At 41.5% G+C, this 26,998-nt stretch overlaps 1 protein-coding gene across 1 annotated transcript in view; it reads right to left on the bottom strand.

Moving 5' to 3' along the window:
* LOC126284296 (DNA replication ATP-dependent helicase/nuclease DNA2) overlaps positions 1 to 26,998 on the bottom strand; it is a 154,805-nt gene that overhangs the window by 30,114 nt on the left and 97,693 nt on the right. The window contains exons 11-12 of the mRNA XM_049983126.1: positions 17,662 to 17,892; positions 12,465 to 12,611 (exon numbers count right to left, since the gene is read on the bottom strand). Coding sequence (XP_049839083.1) covers positions 12,465 to 12,611; positions 17,662 to 17,892 — 378 coding nt within the window. The remainder of the gene's footprint in view (positions 1 to 12,464; positions 12,612 to 17,661; positions 17,893 to 26,998) is intronic.

The following is a 26,998-nucleotide window of genomic DNA, read 5'->3' as shown; positions in this document are numbered from 1 at the left end:
CTGAAATGTAGGGTTTCGCAGGAATCGATTGAAGGGTAGAGCCATGGGCGTAACACATCTGAAACGTAATGTCCACTGTTCAAAGTGCTGTCAATGTGGACAAGAGGGGACCAAGACGTGTAACCAATGGAACCCCATACCATCACGATGGTGATACCCCCGTATGGCAATGACGAATACACACTTCCAATGTGCATTCACCGCGATGTTGCCAAACACGGATGCGACCATCGTGATGCTGTAAACTGAACCTGGATTCATCTGAAAACATGACGTTTTGCCATTCGTGCACCCAGGTTTGTCATTGAGTACACCGTCACACGCGCTCCTGTCTGTGATGCAGCATCAAGGGTAACTGTTGTCATGGTCTCCAAGATGATAGTCCATGCTGCTACAAACGTCGCCGAACTGTTCGTGCAGATGGTTGTTGTCTTGCAAACATCCCCATCTGTTGATTCAGGGATCGAGATGTGGCTGCACGATCTGTTACAGCCATGCGGATACGATGCCTGTCATCTTGACTGCTAGTGATACGAGGCTGTTGGGATCCAGCATGGCATTCTGTATTACCTTCCTGAATCCACCAATTCCATATTCTGCTAACAGTCATTGGATCTCGATCAACGCGAGCAGCAATGTTGCGATACGATAAACCGCAATTGTGATAGGCTACAATCTTATCCTTATCAAAGTCGGCAACGTGATGGTACGCATTTCTCCTCCTTACACGAGGCATCACAACAACATTTCACCAGGCAAACTGCTGTTTGTGTATGAGAAATTGGTTGGAAACTTTCCTCATGTCAGCACTTTGTAGGTGTCACCACCATCGCCAACCTTATGTGAATGCTCTGAAATGCTAATCATTTTCATATCACGGCATCTTCTTCCTATCTTTTAAATTTCACATTTGTAGCATGTCATCTTCGTGGTGTAATTTTAAAGGCTAGTAGTGTATGTGGCATGATGGTGACAACAGAAGAGTACAGCGACATGTCTCAGTCCTCAAATCAAGTTAAATTAAATAGCTTGTTGAGCAGGGAATGTTCAAAACACTTCATGAAATGTATTTTTTGTGTGAAGTGTAATTGCTGGTTATATGAAAACTGTGTGAAAGTGATTTTGAAATTCATAAAAGAAGATTATGCATGCTTGTTACGTATTATTTATGTATTGAACCTGCTGACCTCTTAAACGCAATTGACTCTAAGGGAAAAATTACTGAATCACTTCAAAGTGATACTGAAATGCTGAAAATAGAAATATTAACACTAAAAGTAGAAAATGTTAAACTTGTTAATGAAATAACTCGCCCCCCCCCCCCCTCTCTCTCTCTCTCTCTCTCTCTCTCTCTCTCTCTCTCTCTCTCTCTCTCTCTCTGTGTGTGTGTGTGTGTGTGTGTGTGTGTGTGTGTGTGTGTGTGTGTGTTGCAATGAGCTAAAAGAGAGGGAGGGGCAATGGGTTAAGTCAAGGATCAAAATTTCATGTGGCACGGCCAAGTGTGGAAAATAAAATACTAAATTATGTCAGGATGAGGGATGAATTGGTACCAGTAGGAATAAATATAACTATCGGAGGAAAGAATCTGGGGCATAAGGTGGTGCACAACAATCCTTGCAGTCACAAGGTGTGCATTGTGTATCAACAATCATTGATACGGTGTGAGTAATTGCAGTGTGGAAGGCGGTAAGTAAACACAGGAAATAAGAGAAAGAATGGACAATGAAAACAGTAATGCTATAGAGAAGAGTGCTGAAGGTCTCATAAATGCCTTCATAGATAGGCATTATCCCCTAAACCTAATCTGCAAACAGATCTCCCATGTCATTTCTCCTCATATCCCCAATCTAACGTCTTGACCAGAAATGAGTGTCATCATTCCCAAGGTACTTCCCACCACTCCTAAGGCGGTGTTCCATCTCCTACCCAACCTCCACAACATCCTAGTTGATCTCTATGCCAATCCCAGTCCCTTGCCACATGTATCATATCCATGTGGAAGACCCTGGAGGGAGCGCTGTCCAATCCACCCAACCAACACTTCCTATTCTAATCCTGTAACAAGTCTATCCTACCCCATCAGGGACCAGGCCACCTATGAAAGCAGCCTTGTCATTTACCTACTCTGCTGCAGTCATTGCACAGCTTTTTATATTGGTGTAGCTCCCAAGATGCGCACCTGTGGTCTACGGATAACATCTTTGACTAGTAGTCGAAACGTCATTGGTTCTAAACCTGCCACCACTTAAATTTCAACTAATAAACAGAATTAGCCGCTGAAGACTTCCAGCATAAGAAGTCCCGCTCATTCTGCCAACGAGCTTGTCAAAGAGGGCACAGGAGCGGACAGAAGTTCAGGACACTTTTGTCTTTGGGGTGGGAAACTGCCCCTAAAGATGGAACCACCGGCAATGATCAACAGCACGAGGATGCAGAAGACAATGGAAATGACTGCATTAAAGGCAGATAATTTGTATGCACAGGCCATGTGGCCTGTAATTGAAAAAATGTGTTGTCATAATCTCTCCATTGGCTAAAGATTACAGAATAGTCCACTATTTGGCTCTCTGGGAAGGGACTACCAAAGGGAAGAGGGTGGGATGACCATGAGAAAAAGATTGAATAACCAATGAAAGGATAATGTTTTGTGAGTCAGGGTGTGGAATGTCAGAAGCTTGAATGTGATAGAGAAGCTAGAAAATCTGGAAAGGGGAAATGCAAAGGTTCAGTCTAAATATAGTAGTGGTCAGTGAAGTGGATTGGAAAGAAGACAAGGATTTCTGGTCAGATGAGTATAGTGTAATATTGGAAATGGAAATGCTGTGTGGCTAGGGCCTCCTGTAAGGTAGAGCATTTGCCTGGTGCAAATCTTTAGAGTTGACGCCACTTCAGCGACTTGTGTCGTTCCTCCCTCCCCCCCATGTTTCTGTACATTTTTAACGTATTTGTGCATGGTGCATGTTTTTACATGGTTTCATGCAGTTTTGAACATTATTATGTATCTGCATGTGTTTCTGCTTGTATTTAATTATTTTTTAGACATTATTTACACTTCTTTTCACTTATCCAGCTCTTCTCACAACCATCAACACCTATTTGGCCCATTACTGCATCACTGCCATTTCCTTTATGCCAGTCCTGTCACAATGGGTCCCGCCTTCATCTTTCTGCACCAGTTCAGAAAAGCATTCCTTCCCTGGCTAAAACCCAGTTCCATGTACTGTTCCACAAATGCTGCCTACATCATAGAATCTCCTTGAACAAACTAAACATGAAGATTCCTTTCTCTGGATCCCACCCCTCCTTTCACAATGACCTACACATTTTCACATTCCATCAATTCCTAGTCCTCACAAACCTGGTACTGCGTAATCACATCTCCATAGTACAGGTATCCCAGAATTATCACTGCTCCCTCCACATTGTACAACTGTCGTACAATCCCTTTCCACAAATCACATCTCTGTAATTGAATCCCTTGTTTTCCATCACCTCAAGGAGCATTCCAGACACGACTCCATAAATTATCCAACCTGTTGACATGCTACTGCTGCCAACCACTATTGTACCCACAGTGTTCCTCCTTGTCCTCACCTCACAGCAACTAAACCCTGCCTAGCTGACCTTTTCAACTTGCCAGATCTCCCAAAATGCCCTACCATCTCTACCAAATCCAGAGCCAAAACATTCCTAAAACACTTTCTATCCAAAAGCCTCACCTTTAGTCCCACACCAAAATTTAACCATTCTTCACTTATCAAAGACCTTCCGTCTTCCTCCCGATTCCTGCAATTGAAGCACTTCTTTGCCACCAATTCCTCCAACCAAAACCAACCTAAAACTAACACTGAACCCTGACTTTTCCCAAGGTCCCTTTCTCAGAACACCAACTTTTTTAGTAGAAGAAAGGATAGCCATACACTACCTGAAAACAAACCGTGATCAGGTCATCCTTCTTGCAGACAAAGATTTCAACACTGGCATTATGAATCACAGTGACTACCAGGCAGAAGGCCTCCACCAGCTATCTGACTACTCCACCTGTAAAATCTACCGGAATGGACCCATCCCAGAAGTACACCACACCCTCCAATACCCACATAACTTCTTGTGTCCTTCCCAGACCCTTGCTCCTGAATACATTTGCCTCCTCACTGCTGTGACACCCTGCACACCCACCTTTAACATGCCCCTCAAAATCTACAAACCCAACAATCCTGGATGCCCCATTGTGGCTGGTTATTGAGCCCACACTGAAAGAATTTTGGCCCTTGTTTGTCAACACCTCCAACCAACTGTCTGTAATCTAGCCTCCCACATTACATACACCAGCCACTTCCTTCACCGACTCTTCACCATCCCACCTCTTTACCTCCTGGATCTGTACTCACCACTGTTGACACCAGCTCCCTATACATTAACATCCCACACGCTCACCGACTTACCACTGTTGAACATACCCACTCTCACATTCCTCATACACCTTACTAACTTTGTCCCAACCCATAACTACTACTGCTTTGAAGGGAAGGTATATAAACAAATCGGCAGCACAGCCATGGGGACTTTCATGGTATCCCATGCTAACCTTTTTATGGGCCATCTAGAGGAGACCTTCCTATCGTCTCAAACACCAAACACTTAGTCTGGTTTAGGTTTGTTCACATCTCCATGGTCTGTACTCACAGCCAAGACAACCTATCTTCATTCCTTCACAACCTCAACACCTTTCTCTCATCTGCCATCTGTGAAAGTAGCCATGTCATTTACCAGCTCTGCTGCAATCACTGCACAGCTTGTTATATTGGTAGGACCACCAGGATGAACAGCCACCACCAAATTGTAGCCAAGAACGAAGTAGCCCACCCTGTGCTGCAACATGCAGCTGAACATAACTTGGTTCATTTCAAAGGCTGCTTCGCTACCTGACCAATCAGGATTATTCCTCCACCACCAGACTCTCTGAACTGCGCAGATGGCAGTTACCCTTACAACACATTCTCTGCTGCCATAATTATCCTAGCCTCAAATATGGTAACATACTGTCCCACACCTTCGACCCAACATTTCCACCCCCTCTGTCCTATCATCTCCTCCCCATTCTTGTCTCCCACCCTGCTTGTTTCTCACCCTCTGTTGGTGCACCAGCTGATCTTCCCCTATTCCTCTCGACCTCCCTACCCCTCAACCTCCTGACGTTGCACCTGTTAGCGTTCTAGTCTCTACACACTCCACCAGACAGCATCTCTCTCTCTCTCTCTCTCTCTCTCTCTCTCTCTCTCTCTCTCTCTCTCTCTCTCTCTCTCTCTCTCTCTCCCTCCCCCCCCCCCCCCCCCCAACCATACACTACTATCCCTAACCCTTGCCAGCCACCTCCAGATTGCTGCTTGCATCCCAAATGATAGTTGCATTCTGGCCCAAGATTCTGGAGTTGCCAGTTGTGCATGCATGATGTGTCTTCCTTGTCTGTATGAACAATGTGTGTGTCTCTTTTGCTGATGAAGGCTGTGGCTGAAAGGTTTATGTATGTGTCTTTTAATAGTGCCTACCTGCAACTTAATATGTCTTCTATATGATAAGTAGATCTATCTTTTCCTACGCTGTCTATATTCCTAACTGGGTTCCCACTGTTATAACTCATAAACTTAATTCCAAATTTTTTTTCTCATATTACATTTTTACAGCAAATGCTCGAATTCATGCATCCAACATCACCACAAAATTGACAGAAGGTCTACTCAAGTTGTAACCAACAAATCCTGCCCAGACATTAACCAAAAGCATTTTATGGTGACCACATACCAGAAACTAATGGCAACATTAATATGCCAAGTGTTGCAGGTTGTTGACTTTCAAAGCTTGCATCTTTTGTGCATGGTATGGATATAAACCATTTTCTTTAACAAAATTGCAAACAAACTAATTGTTTAGTATGAATTTGTGAGCTGCAGTTCTGATACTGCTGTATCTCCATCAAATTCCGGAGTCCTCGTTATATTCATTGTCCTGCATCAGACTTTTTGGTGCAAGCATGCCCACTTCTGTCAACTGATTGGTCCACAGGCCTGATGTGTTGACTGCTGTGCTGCAGCATGAGAGTAAGAGATACTTTCAGCACCCATTGCTGGACAAGCCTCTCAGCTGTTGACCGAACTGCAACACTGATTCCTGCAGTTATTGCAGTAGTCGCACATGCACTGGATCAAGTCAGTGTTAAGTCCACCTCGCTATGTGACACATCAGTAGTAATGAAACAGTTGCTAAAGTACTAATCATGTGTGTCCATTTTGCCACCAAGGCACATATCATCTTTCAAGTGATTTGACTGCAATGGAGATGGATCAATCAGCTCAGGATCTCGTTGGAAGCTCTCATTTGTTCATCAACATCTATTCATACTCCCTGATCTTGAGTTTGTACATGAGCATGCTGCACCAACTAGTTGTTGCACAGCTCCCCCACCCCCTTCCATCCAGCACCACAGTTGCAATCACCAACAGAAAGAGAACCCGAGCAGCAAGGCCATGAATGCCAACCACCACTGCAAATTCAGCACCAGCTACATCTGGCAGTACTGTGTCTACTGCCATTAGCCTAATGCCACCGCCAGGTCTGGGCATTGTAGCACAATTCCATGGTACACCACAGCTGCTGCTGCTTCGCGAGCCAGAGGTTGATGCCAGATAGCATTTGCAGCTTTCATCACAGGCAATTTAGTAAAGTCCTGTGGTTAATAATGGACATTCTTTTAGCTGTTGGCACCTTGATGACTGATTCTTGACCACCTCAACTGCAGTCCAAACAAACACCTGGGTTGTGGGAGCAATACTATCCTGATAACAGAAGAATGGCCCTGCATCCCTTCAGTAGTTGCAGTATGAAAAACTATCTTTACGGCTTTTAACCCCCTGTTTGGGAAATGCACTGCATATTATCTTCTAGCACCCATAGCACTGCAGCCCACTGGCTTGTAAGCAATGTGAATATAAGCTAGCTCATTGCCTGTGCTCCTGTTCATGTCGAGTCTGGCATGGTATCTCACACATCAACATGTTCATTGAAGTAGAACAAGCATAACATAACATTACAGCAGCTTAGTTAGCCAAAAGTGCACTGTTAGATGTACCCAAACATATTCATCGTGACAAGCAGGAAAGTGAAAGTGTGCTGTCTTGATACACATTAAAGCAGGTAGTATTTGATATTCTTGTGAAATACTAACAGAACTCTCACTTGAGAAAAGTTGATCCAATTCTGTGTCACTAGATGGTGATTGCTGAAATCTTCTGTACTTTTATTGTGATTTTGCTTATGGTGTTGTGTGTGAATGCTGCAAAAAAAAAAAAAAAAAAAAAAAAAAAAAAAAAAAAAAAAAAAAAAAAAAAATGCAATGAAATGAAATGATCCGTGTGGCATTGTTGGCCCTGAGGCCCCATCCAGAGAAGTTCAGCCACCAGGTTGCAAGTCTTATTTCAGGCGACACTGCATTGAGCGACTTGCGCATTGGTGATATTGAAATGGTGGTGATGATAACTAAACACCCAGTCCACGAACAGAAAAAATTTCCAACCCGGTCAGGAATCAAATCCAGGCTCACTCCACGACGGGCAAACACGTTATCACGCCTGTAAGCAGGTGGACAAACCTGCACAGAGAAGGTACACTATTGGCCATTAAAATTGCTACACCAGGAAGAAATGCAGATGATAAACAGGTATTCATTGGACAAATATATTATAATACAACTGACATGTGATTACATTTTCACGCAATTTGGGTGGTTACATTTTCACGCAATTTGGGTGCATAGATCCTGAGAAATCAGTACCCAGAAGAACCACCTCTGGCCGTAATAACGGCCTTGATACGCCTGGGCATTGAGTCAATCAGAGCTTGATGCCGTGCACAGGTACAGCTGCCCATGCAGCTTCAACACGCTACCACAGTTCATCAAGAGTAGTGACTGGCATACTGTGACAAGCCAGTTGCTCGGCCACCATTGACCAGACGTTTTCAATTGGTCAGAGACCTGGAGAATGTGCTGGCCAGGGCAGCAGTCAAACATTTTCTGTATCAAGAACGGCACGTACAGGACCTGCAACATGCGGTCGTGCATTATCATGCTGAAATGTAGGGTTCAGCAGGGATCGAATGAAGAGTAGAGCCACTGGTCGTAACACATCTGAAATGTAATGTCCACTGTTCAAAGTGCCGTCTATGCGAACAAGAGGTGACCGAGATGTGTAACCAATGGCACCCCATACCATCACGATAGTGATACGCCAATATGGCAATGACAAATACACGCTTCCAATATGTGTTCACCGCGATGTCGCCAAACACGGATGCGACCATCGTGATGCTGTAAACAGAACCTGGGTTCACCCCAAAAAAAATGTCGTTTTGCCATTTGTTCACCCAGGTTCATCACTGAGTACACTATCGCAGGCACTCCTGTCTGTGATGCAGTGTGAAGGGTAACTGCCGCCACGGTCTCCGAGATGATAGTCCATGCTGCTGCAAACGACGTCGAACTGTTCGTGCAGATGGTTGTCGTCTTTCCAACGTCCCCATCTGCTGACTCAGGAATCAAGACATGGCAGCACGATCTGTTACAGCCATGTGGATAAGTTGCCTGTCATCTCGACGGCTAGTGATACGAGGCTGTTGGGATCCAGTACTCCGTTCTGTATTACCCTCCTGAACCCACTGATTCCATATTCTGCTAAAAGTCATTGGATATCAACCAACATGAGCAGCAGTGTCACGATACGATAAACCGCTATAATGATAGGCTACAATCCAACCATTATCAAAGTCGGAAACGTGATGATACGCATTTTTCCTCCTTACACGAGGCATCAGAACAATGTTACACCAGGCAACGCCGGTCAACTGCTGTTTGTGTATGAGAAATCGGTTGACTACATTCCTCATGTCAGTACGTTGTATGTGTCGCCACCAGTGCCAACCTTGTGTGAATGCCCTGAAAACCTAACCATTTGCATATCACAGCATCTTCTTCCTGTCGGTTAAATTTCGCGTCTGTAGCATGTCATCTTTGTGGTGTACCAATTTTAATGGCCAGTAGTGTAATATAAAGACTATGAATTACTCTCACTTCCTAGAGAAGAAGGAAAAATGCTCATGTACTTTTGTCCAGAAAAAAAATAATGATTAATATTTATTTAGACCTTGTGAAATCAAAGTAAAATTATTGAAATGAGTGAGAAACAACGAATGTAACTCCTAAGTGGTTTGCTTGTAGTTCTCATTTCAAAAAGTAACTTAGAATTATTTTTCATTACCAATAAACAAGACCAAATTCCACGAGAAAGATGGTCTCTGAGACAAGGATCAGTTTCTCATTTACTACCCAGTTCAACGAAAAACATTTCCAAAACATTTTGTAGGAAAGATTGTAAACTGGAAGTACATAATAATTGTGATGTTTGACAGTCTTTCTTCTGTCCAAGATAGTGTACAGAATCAGCAAGTTCCACACGCAGCAGTAATTTCATTAAAAACACACTGAATTTGGAGAACTAGAAGCACAGCGATTACAAGAGAGACTGAGCTCGGTCACTACTATAATTAATCTCATTGAAAGCAGCTCACAGACAAAAAGCAGAAGATGACTCAAATCCCCTAGATCATTCTAAACCCAGTAAAAAATAGAAAATCATAGATGATGTAACATTAAAGGAATTTAAAAAAGTAAGGACATACAGTATTACAATGTTTCCTCCTGACAGTGCACTCTCAAAAATAACACACCCAAGGGATACAGATAGTGTCTCACACAAGAATGATTGCAGTTCCTTTGGAAAGAATCCCCAAAGTTGGTTATGATTCTCAAAAGCCCATATGAAATTTATACAAATGCTGTCAAACCAACTGGGATCTATTTTCAAGAAGAACAAGATTACAACAAATGCTTTTGTGAGCTAATTCTTGATGAAGTGGCAAAGTTCAATGACACTTCACTGAATGTTGATACTTTTGCCAATTTAGGGAAAAATAATCCGAATTACTGTAAGAATGAACTTGCAGATCATACTCTAGTGTTTATGGTTGTTCATATACAGCACCATTGGATTCAATCTTTTGCCATGCATACATGCCACAAAATAACTAACGACGACATTGCTTTACAAATAATAAATATCCAGCTAGAACAAGCTGAAACAAGAATTATTGCATTCACTTCAGATGGCAGCCACTCAAAAGGTCTGGACATGTCTAGGAATTAGAGGCATAGAACTGAAAGTTATTTGTTATATATAAAATCTAATTAAAGAAACAAGAATAATGTGGGCATTTTCGGATGCCACTCAATGTAATAAAGTGCATAAGAACTAATTTTTGTGATAAAACTGGTGTACTTTTTAATTATGAGATGATCAAATCAAATTTCCATTCACAACTTTATCAGCAAGAGGTTCCCCAGAACTCATCTGACTGAAATTTTGCAGCCGGTTAACCTCCATTTAATTGGATATGACATAATTTCAGTGAACTAACTTAAAATTAGCTTTCCAGAAACTCGTTTGTCAACACCACTAATTTTTTCAGGGAAGTAAATGCTGTAGGATTTGAACTTGGAAAGTTTGTGGAATCATTCAAATTGAATATGAACAACTTCATACACATAGTTAACTCATTTTTCTTTTCCATGATAGTCCTTTGTTTAAGAGCCTATAATATTGTCAATGACAAACAAACTGAATATACAGGGTGTCCCACGAGGAATGGGCAACACTGAGACATATGACAGCAATGACTACTTGGAAAATTAAACAAGCACTCTATAATGCATACAGTGAGAGGTACAAGCAGTTGCTCAGTAGAAGAAATGTGTTTCACAGCAGTAAAGATCAGAAGTGTTCATAATTCTTAACAGTATGCATTTTACAACCTTTATTTACTAGACTTTTTTTGTTTGAATGGTTTTTTTGTCATATCCATTAATAATGATCATTCCACTTTGAATACCCCATGTCAACATGATTGTTCATTGACATCGAACATAAATCGAATGTGGATATAAGCTAGAAATCTGGAGCAAAAGAAAAGAGAGAAACAGTGAGTTTTTAAAATGGAAACTATAACTAAGCAAACACTGTATTTTGCATATTCTCACAGCATCTCAATCAGATTCAGAATGTATGATGAACACTGAGGAAAGCAAGGAAGGAGAGGAAAGTTGGTTTATCATCTGTCAAGTTGTGAGGTTCATCAAGAAAGAAAAGTTACAGTGCCTGAAGTGTTTGTGCCTTTTAAGTGTGAACTCACCTCACATGCCACTATCCTTGCCTAGGTCTATTAGAGATGGCATCTCTATTATGAGAAAAACATTGCTCACTTATCTATCGAAAGGCATCTTCAATGTTCTGGTAGAACTTCTCATTGACAGTTTATGAAGTGACATTTTATGAATGTCTAAAGAGTTAGGATCTCATTAGAGCTGAAATTACCGACACAGGATGCAGCGAAGATCAAATAATTCACATCATTCATACACTAATTCATCATTACATGACATGCCAATTTTTCATAAGCATTACAAAAATTCTGAATGATCTGAAGCCTGCAAAAACTTCAAAATCTGATCGGAAACTATATGAGAGATGATGATCATAATTTATTTATTTTATTACATAAAATTGTGTTCATGATAGAATTAGTTCCACTGTAGCAGTGCTCCCTTCTGTCACAAGCAGAGCATCCGACATATTGCGGCAAAACCAGTGAATTATGGCACAGTCTCTTCTACTGGCTATGAATTGGTTCACTGAAAAAGCTTCTAAATGTTCATTGCTGAATGGCAGTTATTTTGCAAACATATCTCCACAACTGCATATTTCCAACCTGTGGTTATTTGGCGAATAATGTTTGGCTTGGAATAACCTGCCCTTCCCTCACCATCCATGATTTTGAGAGTCCTGGTTGTTTTTCATTAGCTCATTGGAGAATATCAAAGAAATTTTAGCATCTTAAACGTTGTTGGCATTGCTGCTTCTGTGTAGTATTGTTTTCCTCCTGCTTACATTTTTCACTTTTTTTACAAAAGTAATCATTACAAATGTCTATGATGTATTCTATTTTCTTTAATGGAAAGTGTGACATCATCTATGGCTTCTCACACTATTTCTCTTTTAACAGTACACGTAAATACTAAACATCTGTATAGTAGCTTATATTTTCGAGTTTGTGAGTAAGTTTGATATTGGCGGTGGTGTAAGGGAGGGGGAGGGAGGGGGGGGGGGCAATGGAGCAATGCATAAGTGTAACAATACATTTTTTATGTTCCCAGACAGGCTACTTGCAGCTGCCCTAGATAAGCCACCCGATTTTCTTTGCTGTGGGAAATCTCTGCTTGCTATTTTAGTTAGTAATCTTGGTTCTGGTTATATTGAACACTTTATACTTATTTACATTAGACCATTATTTCAGAAATTTACCTGTCAACAACAATACTGCGCAACTTGGCGGCTGCTTCTGTATTATCCATAAGCAGTCCTAAACTAGTCATAAGATAAGACAAAGAACTCTGACTCTCATAAACATCTATGTGAAATTTATCACCATAATGCCGGCTTCTGAGATCTCTGAAAACAATAATAAAGAAAAATATGAACATACGTTGAAGTACATAAATGAATTATTGACAATGGAATGAGGCTATAAATCAACAGGTGAACATAAAAACAAGAACATGACAGCTCAACTTACAAACATGTGTTATTCTTCAGAGAACACAGGTGCATGCAATGTCCTGCAGCTTGTGGCTCATGTGAAATGATGAGTACTGTTGCACAAAGGAGGAGGGGAGATGATTGAGGAAGAAGTGAAGGAATATCAATGCCTAAAAGAGGCAGGGACAGCAACATAAGGGGATGGGAATATGCCATCAAAGATGTTAGCTTGATGTAAGTATGAGTAGAGGCAGATTTTGAACATGAAAAAATACAAGGTGTTAGCTAGAGACTCTTTGACATATAATGCCAAAGAAATGAAAGTCCTAGAATATGCAATGTGAGGTATAAAGGTAATGTGAGAAGCACAGTGCACTGTAGCCATGTGGCCAACACCAGTGAGCTTGCTGTCACATGGTTGGGGTCTTTTTCACTTGCAACTGGGTAAGTACTTGGTGAGTGTAACCCAACATGGTCCCTCCCACACGGCTAATGAAACATGGCAGCCAGCTACATCACCATACACTGTAACATATAGAGGAAAGGCATCAAGCATGTGTGGATGGCAACTTTGCAGCCTGTGAACATCTGCGTGGTTGCCATGTGGCTATGCAAGCCAAACCAAATGGCTGTATCTTAAAACGAGGCAGTATTGGTATTTTTGGCAACAGCTTCCAAGATGTGCAAAGTATGGTTACTAGAATAAACAGTAAGTATCATGTGCAAATGTGCTACAAGTGGCGATGTAACCACTGACCCTCTTGCCTCAATGTACCAAATGGAAGCTTATATGCACACTGCTCACACATGTTTAATTCGTACAAGTTATGAATAAAGTCAGGATTTGTAATGTTAGAGATTATTATTATTATTATTAGAGCTGTTGTTTTTGCAACACCTTCAGATGACCACCTGTCCTTTTGTAACGGCTTGTCATTAAGAGGCAGTAAAAGAACCCTCAACTCTTTGTGAAAATGTTTTAGACAGCATGTTTTGTTTCACAGTTTATTTTTTTTTTTCCTTCATTTGTTGGAGTATATTTATGTATAAAAATCTCTTCTACTTGTTAAGTAGTGATATGGGCTACCAAAAGTTTATTTCTACTTGACAGGAGGAAAATGGGCTGCCAAAAATTTATTTTCCACACAGACAAACTGTATTCTCACTGCTGGCATGTAAGGCATCACTTAGCACATAAACTCTCCAGAACTTATGAAGTATGAGTAACTGTGGTGGAAAGCATTCTGCATATTTATCTCACAGACTTGTTCTTTGTCTTTCACTCCCAGCTTGAGAGAGGAGGCCAGGCTATTGTATGACTTTGTCCTTGTCGCAGGCCCAGATCTAGGAGGGTGCACACTAGGGTATCTGACCTGGGCGGCAATTTCAGAAGGTGCCAAATTAATATTACCAAGCGGGAAAGTGCCGGTAGACAGGCACAATAAATAAAACACACAAACACAAACACACACACACACACACACACACACACACACACACACAGAATTTCTAGCTTTCACAACCGACTGTTGCTTCTTCGGGAAGAGGGAAAGAGAGGGAAAGACAAAAGGATGTGGGTATTAAGGGAGAGGGTAAGGAGTCATTCCAATCCCGGGAGCGGAAAGACTTACCTTAGGGGGGAAAAAAGGACAGGTGTACACTCGCACACTCGCACACACACACACACACACACACACACACACACATATCCATCCGCACATACACAGACACAAGCAGACATTTGTAAAGGCCTTTAAATATGTCTGCTTGTGTCTGTGTATGTATGGATGGATATCCCCCTAAGGTAAGTCTTTCCGCTCCCAGGATTGGTATGGCTCTTTACCCTCTCCCTTAAAACCCACATCCTTTCATCTTTCCTTCCCCTTCCCTCTTTCCTGACGAAGCAACCGCCGGTTGCGAAAGCTCGTAATTTTGTGTGTGTGTTATTTTATTGTGCCTGTCTACCGGCGCTTTTCCGCTTGGTAAGTCTTGGAATCTTTGTTTTTAATATAGAAAGGAACTTCCACATGGGAAAAATATATTAAAAACAAAGATTCCAAGACTTATGAAGCTGGAAAGTGCCGGTAGACAGGCAAAATAAATAAAACACAAAAACACACACACAGAATTTCTAGCTTTCACAACCGATGGTTGCTTCTTCAGGAAAGAGGGAAGGAGAGGGAAAGATGAAAGGATGTGGGTTTTAAGGGAGAGGGTAAGGAGTCATTCCAATCCTGGGAGTGGAAAGACTTTCAAGTTGCCGCCACTCTTACCTCACCTGTCTTTCAACAACATCTTTGCCTGTGTACTTCCGCCTCAACTGACATCTCTGCCCAAACTCTTTCCGTTTACAAATGTCTGCTTGTGACTGTGTATGTGCGGATGGATGTGTGTGTGTGTGTGTGTGTGTGTGTGTGTGTGTGTGTGTGTGTGTGTGTTTATTGTGTGTGTCTATATTCCAAGACTTACCAAGCGGGGAAAGCGCCGGTAGACAGGCACAATAAAAACACACACACACACACACACACACACACACACACACACACATCCATCCGCACATACACAGTCAGAAGCAGACATTTGTAAATGCAAAGAGTTTGGGCAGAGATGTCAGTTGAGGCGGAAGTACACAGGCAAAGATGATGTTGAAAGACATGTGAGGTATGAGTGGCGGCAACTTGAAATTAGCGGAGGTTGAGGCCTGGGGGATAACGAGAAGAGAGGATATACTGAAGGGCAAGTTCCCATCTCCGGAGTTCTGACCGGTTGGTGTTAGTGGGAAGTATCCAGATAACCCGGACGGTGTAACACTGTGCCAAGATGTGCTGGCCGTGCACCAAGGCATGTTTAGCCACAGGGTGATCCTCATTACCAACAAACACTGTCTGCCAGTGTCCATTCATGCGAATGGACAGTTTGTTGCTGGTTATTCCCACACAGAAAGCTTCACAGTGTAGGCAGGTCAGTTGGTAAATCACGTGGGTGCTTTCACACGTGGCTCTGCCTTTGATCGTGTACACCTTCCGAGTTACAGGACTGGAGTAGGTGGTGGTGGGAGGGTGCATGGGACAGGTTTTACACTGGAGGCAGTTACAAGGGTACGAGGCAGAGGGTAGAGAAGGTGGTTTTAGGGGATTTCATAGGGATGAACTAAGAGGTTACGAAGATTAGGTGGACAGCGGAAAGACACCCTTGGTGGAGTGGGGAGGATTTCATGAAGGATGGCTCTCATTTCAGGGCAGGATTTTAGGAAGTCGTATCCCTGCTGGAGAGCCACATTCAGAGTCTGATCCAGTCCCGGAAAGTATCCTGTCACAAGTGGGACACTTTTGGAGTTCTTGCTTCATGGTGGCAAGCAAGCGCACTAACTTGTTTTGGATTTAATACCAAAGAGTTGGTGAGAAGAAAACACTAGTTGCCTTGGTTCACATGAATAGCACTTGCATCAGATCCTCTCTCTCTCATTGTGTTCAGATTGTATCCAGACAGTATGTGATACTGAGCTACAACTCCAGTGCCAGCCTCTTAACTTCAAGATGAAGACCGACTGCAGTACACTGTGATGCAGCCAGTTACCTATCCTGTATTTAGGCTCCAGAAGCTACAGACAGCTGCCTGAGCCAAAGATTATATGTGGGCTACCTATCATATTCAATCCCCAAGTAACACATGGAGTCATTCACCTCCCTGATGGGATGTGTGTATGAGTCCGGACTGTCAGCTGCCTGGCTACCCTATCACTGCACTTGTAGACCACCTAGTCACTGACCACTGCCCAGGAGAGCACATGCTTTCTGCCCAGGAGCGCACTTGCCTTCAATGCTGATCATGCTGGAGAGTACATTTGAGTACTGTCCTTCCATGTGTTGTATTTCGTGGTACGAGGTGCGCAAGCAGCCTGGACATGGCTGCCATTCATTGGCTGCGTCATGCAGTCTGTCAGATATTGCTGTGCTGCTAACATCAGCAGGTGATGTTCATTATGCATGCCCAGACGGTCTTGCAGACTGTGGCTTGCTGAGCCTCTGTCATCTCAAGGCCAGAGGCTTCCACTCCAGTGGCAACCATACCTCTGCATCTAACATGATGTTTCACTAGTGGTCCACTGCTCTATTTCAGTCCCCACTACCACAACTCTCAATGCATGTTCAGACGAAGTAAGCATTACTTCATCTTCTTTTTCATGCAACTGTTTCCTCTGTCACTGTTGAGTTCCCCTCTCAATCCCAGCAGTACCTCCTCCTCTCACTCACTCATTGTAGGATGTTTTCATACCTTACACAATAAATCTTTCTGACTGTCATGTCTGATGCAGCACTACATTGCACAGTTTTGCATCAGTTTGTTTTCTTGCACTGGCTTAGCTTCTATTGAGCAACTATAAAGTTTCTCCATATATTGTTTTCAATTCTCATCTTATTTTGTGCTTCTATAAGCCAATTACTTTTTTGTTCTCCAGTCACAGAGCTACTTGATCTAGGCTCCTGAAGGCAACATTCATTGATCTGTGTGCATTGTCTATGTTACCCTGTTTAAACATTTTATGCACATCACAACATTTATTATGCATTCATGGAACTGGACAGAGTGAATATGATAAAAAGATGGAATTTATCATTTTTTAATTTTTTAACAGAACTAAGAGCAACTTTTCTTTTCTTTCAGTGCAGTTTACCTTTCACTTTATTTTTTCCTTTTTGCACATTTTCTACCTACTTATTAAACAACTGGTAAAAATTCATGCAATGAAATATCAAATTATGTTTTCTTATCAGTGTCTCGTCAGCTATTGCAATGCCGACTGCTTTGGTTAAGTTGTACATGCAAGGTTGGTATTCGAAGATATTATTAGGAGGGTTAAAGAGAAAATGTTCTTGCAGAGCATTGCATTGTTCCAAATAAATACAGAAATGTGCAGCTCTTACATATACAGAAAGCAGGAAACTAACAAAATCACCCGTACCTGTTAAGTATGATATCCATACCAAATGGATCAATTTTATCAATAGTTCCTGTTGTAACTGCAATCCGTAAGTTGCTGCTTACTAAAACAAAATCACGTTCTGCAAGGCCTCCAATAGTGGTCAAATCACGATCTCTATTGCTAACAACCAATCGCTGACGGAAGACACTGCCGCACTGAATAGCTTTACCTTCGAGAGAAAGTTCTGAAGCACAACTACCTCTCTTTTCCCTGAAAATAGAAAATAGCTATACCAATAAATTTGTTCTAAATGCCATCAAGTAAATGCAGAGTGTTCATTTATAGTTAACAGTACTTCATAAGCAAGGTCCAAATACATTATCTACTTATAAAAGTGAACTAAATATTCACAAGATCAGTATAGTGTATTCTATTTTATAAAAGTTATTTTTCAGCTTACTTTCCTGCAGTTCCTCAGTCTAGACTCACGTGTATGATAGTGCATTCACGCGGCATTCCTACTTTTTTTTTAAAAAATTTGGTTACTGTGAGCTTCATTAAAGTGTGTGTGCACCTGCACACTTTGTGCCTAGTCGCTGTGTGTCTGTGCTTGCCCCACACACATGGAAAGGCACGTGCGCAAGTGCATGCTTCTTTCCTAACTTGTGTATATGCGTGGTCCTGTTCACACCTGAGTGATGTCTCGGGGTTCCTTGGACATGTGACAGCTAGGATAACGGGGAAAGCCTCTTTTCCCATTTTCATACTTTAAATACACTTGGGGATAGATAAGACAATGCCATATTATTTTGCGAACTTATTTTTTCATCAAAAGCTATAGTTTCCTTGTGAAGAAAGAAAATGGCTACTTTTCATTTTGCACTATAATTTAATTGCATGGTGTTTCTCAATCAATTTTGATGAAACTATTCCATTTCACATCTGTTTATTTCATACGAGGTAGTGTCAGATATAAGCTTCTTAATAAACCACTTCTCGTCATACTTTGTAACAGTCATTGTAAAATGACACTACTTGTCAAGTGTGTGCACTTGATTTACAAATCTTGTATTGCAAAAGTCTGATAGTGTGTAGATTACTGGTGAATATGTTTTAGCCCATACATTATTGTGAGTGAAATGTAGCTTAAAGTATAAAACAGTTATTGAAGTACTTGCCTTCTTTCACAAGTATAACTGTATAAGCGAGTTATTGAATGGCATCAATGCTGCGAGAGCATGGTGACGGAGTTTGCATCGGTTTAGTGCAATGCCATGAATACTACAGGACAGAAAAATGAATTATTATCAACAATGCAGCCTTAGCATCATATCCCCATAATCTTACCATCATCCGTTTTCAAAAAATTCCAATTAAGAAAGAATTTTTCCTTGGTGATCACTGGTTACACTGGACAATCATCTGCAATGGTCTAACGGTAGCCCATACATTACACTATAAAAGGCAAGCAATTAATTTAAGTTCTTATCTTTCAACTATGTGGAAAGACCATTTCATACATGAAACTAGAAGAGGAGAATAAATTAATATAAGGTGAGACCTCGCTACAACAAAAGCTTGTGACATTCTATTTAACTGCCTCCTAGTTGGAGATGAAAACCAGCACAGATCAAAAATGGAAGTACATTTACAGATGTTTCTACATCTAAAATGATTAATACACAAAATCATCCTGTTGGTATTTTTTGTTTTTGTGCTTCTGGGTGAGTACAATACACAAGTCTTTAAGGATTACCATTTGTCCACTTCCAAAGAATTGTGCACAGCCCTTAGCAATAATATTTCTCTTAGAAAGTTCATAAAATGAACCATGGCCAAGTGGAACTTCGTGTTAATATACCTTCCCTTGGATCACCTTATCTCATCTCGCCAAATTTCTTAATTCTTTTCTCTGGTGTTCCATTCCCATGTTTCTCTTTTAACAGAAAGAATAATGGCAGGATTCAACATAGCATCAAACACTGCAGGCCAGGTAAATGAATTACTATTGATCAGTGCAGGTGTACTGTTGCATCCTTGTGTAGTTCAAACTGTAGATGTGCATATTTTTCCTTTTGATAAGTGTTGGCTGATCAACACCAGCATAAGAATTTCCACTCTTCAACAGCTGACATACAAGGTCATAGATACAAAGGTGCAGCCATCAGTCATTCAACATCAACCTGTCTCGCAAGGAGCCCTCCGAGTGTGAGGTCGTGAAAGACCAATGATATTTACAGCATGTTATGCCCCATACAAGCACGATATTGGCTGTTAATGGCAGCAAGAAATGGGACAGGAGGTATCCAGGAGTCAGCCCAGCATGAGGATATGGAGCACAGTTGAACTGTTTAGTTGACAAGTAACTCACAACAGTGCTAGCAGTGTTGATACAAAGCAAAACAATGGCAATTATAAACAAAGCAAACACTGCATTATATCTTACAACAACAGTTGCCGAAGTTGAGATTTTTTCAGAAAGGAACTCAATGAATTTTGCAGAGTAAAAAAGAGCTGGCAGTTGAAATATTAGTGTTTTTGCAAGATGAGTCAGTGAAATGTGTGGTGGTGTGTATGCTCGATAGTGCAAAGAATGTACATGAGAAGTTCAGTGACGACAAAATGTGCTTAACAAGTGAAAGTGATACAGATACAAGTGTCCAGCCATGTAGTTCATCATCCTTGTGTCGAACAGGGAGCCATAAATCCCACCTCCAGTGAGTTTCAAGAGTGCTCAATCCCAATTTACAGGATGTGCATGATAGTGACATTCTATATTATGCCCATCAAACTGCATGGACATAGATTACAGTGATTTAAAGAGAAGCAGTGCATGGTTGCATAACTTCAAACAATGCTACAGAATTGGAAGACTTAAGATAATGAAATTTCAAACAAAGCATCAACTTTGTGATGCACAGCAAACTGTGGAATCGGCCTGAAAATTTATAGATGAGATAAACTTATCCCATCATTCAGTGAGGAATTTGTTTTCAACTCTGACCAATAGGGATTTGATGAGGAAATGCACATGAAAGGATGCCCAGACATTAGAGTTGGGTTGGGATGTTTGGGGAAGGAGACCAGACAGCGAGGTCATCGGTCTCATCGGATTAGGGAAGGTTGGGGAAGGAAGTCGGCCGTGCCCTTTTAAAGGAACCATCCCGGCATTTGCCTGGAGCGATTTAGGGAAATCACGGAAAACCTAAATCAGGATGGCCGGACGCGGGATTGAACCGTCGTCCTCCCGAATGCGAGTCCAGTGTCTAACCACTGCGCCACCTCGCTCGGTCCGGACACTAGAGCTGCCAAGAAAAGTTATATCAAGATCAACTAAGATCAATGCCTTAACACATTTGTAGAGAATTATGACAACTGTTAATGTGGATGCTAAATTGGCTGTTGTTATTTATTGTGCTCCGAGAAGTTGGAGGTGCTTTGCCTCCTACAGTTATTTCTTGTGTGCATGATCTTGCTACGGCTGTAGGGAATATTTACGTCACAGCAAGGAAGAATGGCAAAATGGGCTTAAGAGAACTACAACTGTGGTTTGAACATTGCTTTTGGCCAATAGACAGTAAAAGTAATTTTCTTTTGCTTGATTCCTGGTCTGCATACAAAAATCATACTCCTTTAGGGCAAACTATCCCTCCTTAAAAGTGTAGAACATTGCAATTCATACCACCTGTAACCAGTGGACAAATTCACCCTCTGGATGTTTGATTTTTCTCTGCCTATAAAACGTTATTGCTCTATCTGCAGCTACGCATTAAAGGATAGCTAGTTTCACAATACACTCCACGACAGCCAATTTTGCATTCAGTTGCATGCTACGACATTCCACACGTTCTGATCCAGTATGTTGCACCAATACGATTCTACATACATTCTTTAAGAATGGATACCTAGCTAAATGTCCTGCATGGTTTGTAACTCTCAAGGAGTTTGCCTTTGATCTCAATGATGTGGACCTTTGTGATCACTGTGGTGCGTTATTTTTTATTCGGTGTTCATGGTGAAAGTTATTGGTTTGCTCTGAACATTTCTTATATGTCGATGTCCATTTTGTGAAGTGTAACACACATGTTCCATGGAAGGCTGCTCTCTGCTCATCCTGGACACTCATTTGCCATTGCCCTCTTGATGTGCATGGTAAGTTAACACACCACTTTAAAATGAGCTACTATTGCTTCATCTTGTGACTGCGCACTCAAGAGTGTTCATTGTGAGCCAGCTTACAAAAAAATGACTCCACTCTTTTACTGAAACTGTTTTGACTGTACAGTGGTTCACTGAATTTGGAAGAACAGAAGAAATGGAGGATATGGACTCAGTCCGTGAACACTGATCAACATTTAGAAACTTTCTTTCCTTGCATAAAGAACTAAAGACTTTTGCTGGAAAATGTTATTCATATTACAGGACGAAAAACAGGACAGTTCAGTATCTGCTGCAGAATGTTAAAAAATAAATAAAAAATAAAAAATAAAAAAATTAAAACAATAAATTTCCATAAAAATATAAGAGCTGAAGAAAAGTTGTATGCAATGATAAAGTAAAATGAATTAGTGCACACTATTTTGAAGGAAAACTTTGCACAGAATTCACTGTGTTCCGTTCATTATACAGAAGCTCTTATTTTTAGTTTTAAGAGTACCTGCCTTAGAAGAAGAAATGTTTTTCAGGAGTGCAATAGACTCCTGAAGTAACACATGTCGCCATCTTGGATGGCACCTTTGTGAGGCTTCATCGACTGGAGCTAATAATGATCTCTCAGAATGATCACCTTGTGACAGACAGATTAAAAAATGAAAATTATTGAGCTAATCCCATTTGGTTCACTGGTTCTGTGCGAACTATGAAGGAACTATAGAATGGGCTTGGAATTAAGACATCTTTGAAAGATCTAAGATTTAAGAAAGTCATGTGATGAAAGAAAGTTAAAGGGGAATTGCGTTATGATGGACTTTTCCATGGACCACCACATCTCACTTTCCCAGTGTTTTTTTTTTTTTTTTTTTTTTTTTTTTTTTTTTTTTTTTTTTTTTTAAAAGCTCTTCTCTGCAACTCTCTCTGGGGTGTTTCATTTCAATTTCTACCTTTTAATTGAAATAATAATTAAAGAGAATAAGAAAATATGACTCTTTAGTACAACAATAACACAAATTCCTCGATGGAGCAATAAAATAAGGGAAATGGGGAAAGTATGGGAAAGCGGATCAATGAACACACAACACATCAGAAAACAGCTTTCACACTAGCTTTCGAGCACTAGTTCTTTTTTCAGGAAATGTGGACACTCGCGCGCACACACAAAATTACAAAGTCACCCAAACACACAGTCCTGTGGCTATTATTGATATCTGATTATTGAAAGCAGTTGCCTGAGCTGATGTGGGTGGGATGGGGGTATGAAAAGACAAAAAGGAGACAGTACTGGGAAAGAGAGAGGTCTTTGGATGGATGACTTCACAGCCACACAACAAGACAAAAAAAGTACAGAGGGCACAACAAAAAGAGTTTAAAGAAGAGATGCGTTTCACAAAGGGTGGAAGTAGTTTTTTAAAAGTGCACAGGGGCAAGAAGAGGAGTAGGGAAAAGGAGAGAAGAGGGGTAAAGAGAGGGGAGAGAGAAGGGAAAGGGATTGGAAAAGGGAAGAAGAAGGGGAGAGAAAGAATTTCCACCTAGTGGGAAGGGACAGAAAGAGTAGTGGGAGAAGGCAGTGCATGATCTGGATGGAGGAGTGGTATGGAGGGGTGGGAGAAGGCAGTGCATGATCTGGATGGAGGAGCAGTATGAAGAGGTGAGAGAAGGGAAATGCTTAAGGTGAGGCAGTAGGAACAGGTTAGCAGAGGTTTTGGCCTGGGGGATTACGAACGCACACGATGTGTTAGAGAGAGAATTCCCATCTGTCTAGTTCACAGAAACTTGTGGTGGAAGGAAACATCCAAAATGGTCCACATAATGAAGCAGCTGATGAAGACATTTTTGTTGTTATGTGCAACATGTTCAGCAACTGGGTGGTCTTGTTTGCAGCTTGCCAGTAATTGCAGCACAGCTGGCTATAACTTGGCGGGCTGTATGGGACAGGTCTTGCACTTGGAACAACCAGTGAGGTGCAGGATTGGAAGTATGGTTGTAATAAGGGTGGACAAGGATATTTTGTAGGTTGGGTGGGCAGCAGAACACTTCTCTGTTTGATGTGGGGAGGATTTAGGGTAGGATATCCCTCATCTCAGGGGATGGCATGACGTAGTCAAAATTCTGGTGAATGATATGGTTAGCTTTTCAAGGCCAGGGATGATCAGGAGTGCTGGTCAGCAGCTGGACAACAGATTTACTTGTTTCAGAAGAACAGATGGCACATGAGACTTTATGGGTGATCTAAATACGATATTGTTTGCCAGTAAATGCTCTGGTAAGGGAATCAGCATATTTCAGCAACTCCTGCTTTCCTCTGCAGATGAAGCATCCATGGATGGTGATGCTCTGTGGCTTGATGAGTTGAGAAGGACTATATGAAGTGCATTTGGCAATAGGTGTTGAGGTTATGGAGGAAAGAGCAGAAGTTGTCCTTGCTGTGAGTTTAGACATGAAAATATCAATGAATCTGAACCATGAAGGAGTTTTAAGTATTGACTGGATAGGAAGGATTCCTGCAGATGGCCCATAAGTTAGCATAGGATGGCGCTATGCGAGTACCCACAGCAGAACCACAGATTTGTTTGCAAATTTGGCCTAAAAATTGAAAATTTTGTGGGTCAAGATGTTGTTGGCTAGGAGGATTAGGAAAGAGGTGATGTGTTTGGTATCAGGGAAGGTAATGTTCCATAACCACAAGGCCATGGACATGGGTGATACTGGTGTACAAGGACATCACATGCACAGTGGCTAAGAATGAGTTTGGTGGTAATGGGGTAGGACCTATGATGAGGTGATGAAGGAAGTGAGCAGCATCTTGGATGTAGGATGGGAGCCGACAGACAACAGTTTGGAGGTGTTGGTCAACAAAAGCAGAGTTTCGTTCTGTGGGAGCATTGTACCCAGCTACAACGGAATGACCTGCAGGGAGACGTGTAGAATGGTTTTAGTGGATTTTGGGGAGTAGGTAAAAAGCTGGCAGAGACCCTCACCCATATTGTCACTATGGTTCATGACCACTGTGGTGGAGCCTTTGTCTGCAAGAAGGACATTAAGGTGTGAATTGTTTTTCAGGTTAAGGATAGAACGGTGTTCCATAGGACTGATGTTGGGCTCACCAAGGAAGGATACAGGAAAGAAAGGTAAGACCACATCAGAAGTGAGTAATACCTGAAAAATTACAATGGCATGACTGGGTGGAAGGGAAAGGAGGTTCACGGTTGGAGGAAGGTTGGGACTGTTGTAAACAACGTTCTATATAGAGTTAGAGTGGCTGTTGTCGGTGAGATGTGTGGTGAAGAAATGTTGTCACACGAAAGAAATAGTAACGGAGAGAAGGCCCTTTACAAGCCCAGTGTGGTTGAACTCACATTTGTGGCTAATGGTGAGATCTTTAGAGAGACAGTACTTCTGCAGGTCTAGGAGTTTTTGCAGAAAGACTGACAACTGTGTTCCAGAATAAGTGTTTAAGAGTAGGGTGTTTCACAGAGGGTGAAGGATGTTTCTGGGGACATGGAAAGCAGAGTAAGGCAGCAAGGCAGGGTTGGGGAGCAATGAGGGTTCGAGGGTAGGAGAGATCAGAGTGGTAGGCTTTTTCGTAGCTATAGGTAGTTCCATGCAGGCAGAAGACAGGAGTACCTGGGACAGGTCCCTCAGATGGTGTTGGGAATGCCATTCCAATTGTTGGAAGACAACAGTTCCTATTGTCGTGATGGCATTTAGTAAGCTGCGGTCAAAGAGTAAAAGGATCTTGTGAAAGGAGTACATGCTAAGAAGTAGGTCTGAGCTTGGATTGTATGATTATATGAAATTAGATCGGTGAGGGCGAGAGACTGATGGAACTGGGAAACATTAAGGTTCTTACGGTAGGATGCCAATTTTAATGGTAGGGCCATTAGGTGCGATACCAGGTGTCAGACAAAATATGGAAGGACTAACCTTAAAACTTGGTTTTTTTTAGCGTGTGTTGCCCTTTACGATATATCAAACACAAACGTGCCAGCAAAATTTTAAATAATAGTTTGCCATTTGGACTTGAAATTTTTCTAAGTGGCTGATCCTCAGTGTTAAGTAATAAATGAGATTCTAACACTATTCGATTTAAGAAATTCATTACGCACTATCACACATAACATAATCTTGCATAAGGAGATAATTTAGTTTTAAGTAATGCTTCTCAAACCACCATTCACAATATTTTCCCACAATCTATTAGAAATATAAACATTTGTAACATCATGCACATCGACTGCAGTTGTACTGTGTAATCTTTGTCATGCTTATCAGAACAAGGCTCATGAGAAAGGCACATCGAAGTATTGCATAGTCTTTGACAAATTTTGCTGTCGGCGCACAATTTTGTGTATGCTGTGTTTTGTTGTTGGCGCATTTTCTCTACAAGTGAAGTTTTATTATGGTATTATTCTCTTGTTCCCCCCCCCCCCCCCCCCTCCCCCCTCGAACCATGGACCTTGCTATTGACAGGGAGGCTTGCGTGCCTCAGCGATACAGACAGCCATACTGTAGGAGCAACCACAACGGAGGGCCACACAAACATGTGCTTCCTGGTGAGGGACAGCAGCCTTTTCAATAGTTGCAAGGGCAACAGTCTGAATGATTGACCGATTTCGCATTTTAACATTAACCAAAACGGCCTTGCTGTGCTGGTACTGCTAACGGCTGAAAGCAAGGGGAAACTACAGCCTTAATTTTTCCTGAGCACATGTAGCTTTACTGTATGGTTAAATTATGATGGCGTCCTCTTGGATAAAATATTCCTGAGGTAAAATAGTTCCTCATTTGGATAGCCATTATCAGGAGAAAGAAAAGTGATGTTCTACAGATCAGAGTGTGGAATTTCAGACCTCTTAATTGGGCAGGTAGGTCAGAAAATTTAAAAAGGGAAATGGATAGGTTAAAGTTAGATGTAGTGGGAATTAGTGAAGTTCAGTGGCAGGTGAATACAGGGCTATATATACAAAATCAAATAGGGGTAATGCAGATGTAGATTAAATAAATAAATAAATAAAATAAGAAAGCGGATGAGCTATTGCGAACAGCATAGTGAAAGCATTATTGTAGCCGAGATAGACACAAAACTCACACCTACCACGGTAGTACAAGTTTATATGCCAACTAGCTCCACAGATAATGAAGAGATTGAAGAAATGTAGGATGTGATAAAGAAATTATTTAGATAGTTGAGGGTGACTAATATTTAATAGTCATGGGGGCC

Source organism: Schistocerca gregaria, chromosome 8, assembly GCF_023897955.1.
Source record: "Schistocerca gregaria isolate iqSchGreg1 chromosome 8, iqSchGreg1.2, whole genome shotgun sequence".
In the NCBI taxonomy this organism is placed as follows: Eukaryota; Metazoa; Arthropoda; class Insecta; order Orthoptera; family Acrididae; genus Schistocerca; species Schistocerca gregaria.
This window is presented reverse-complemented; position numbering and strand designations above follow the sequence as displayed.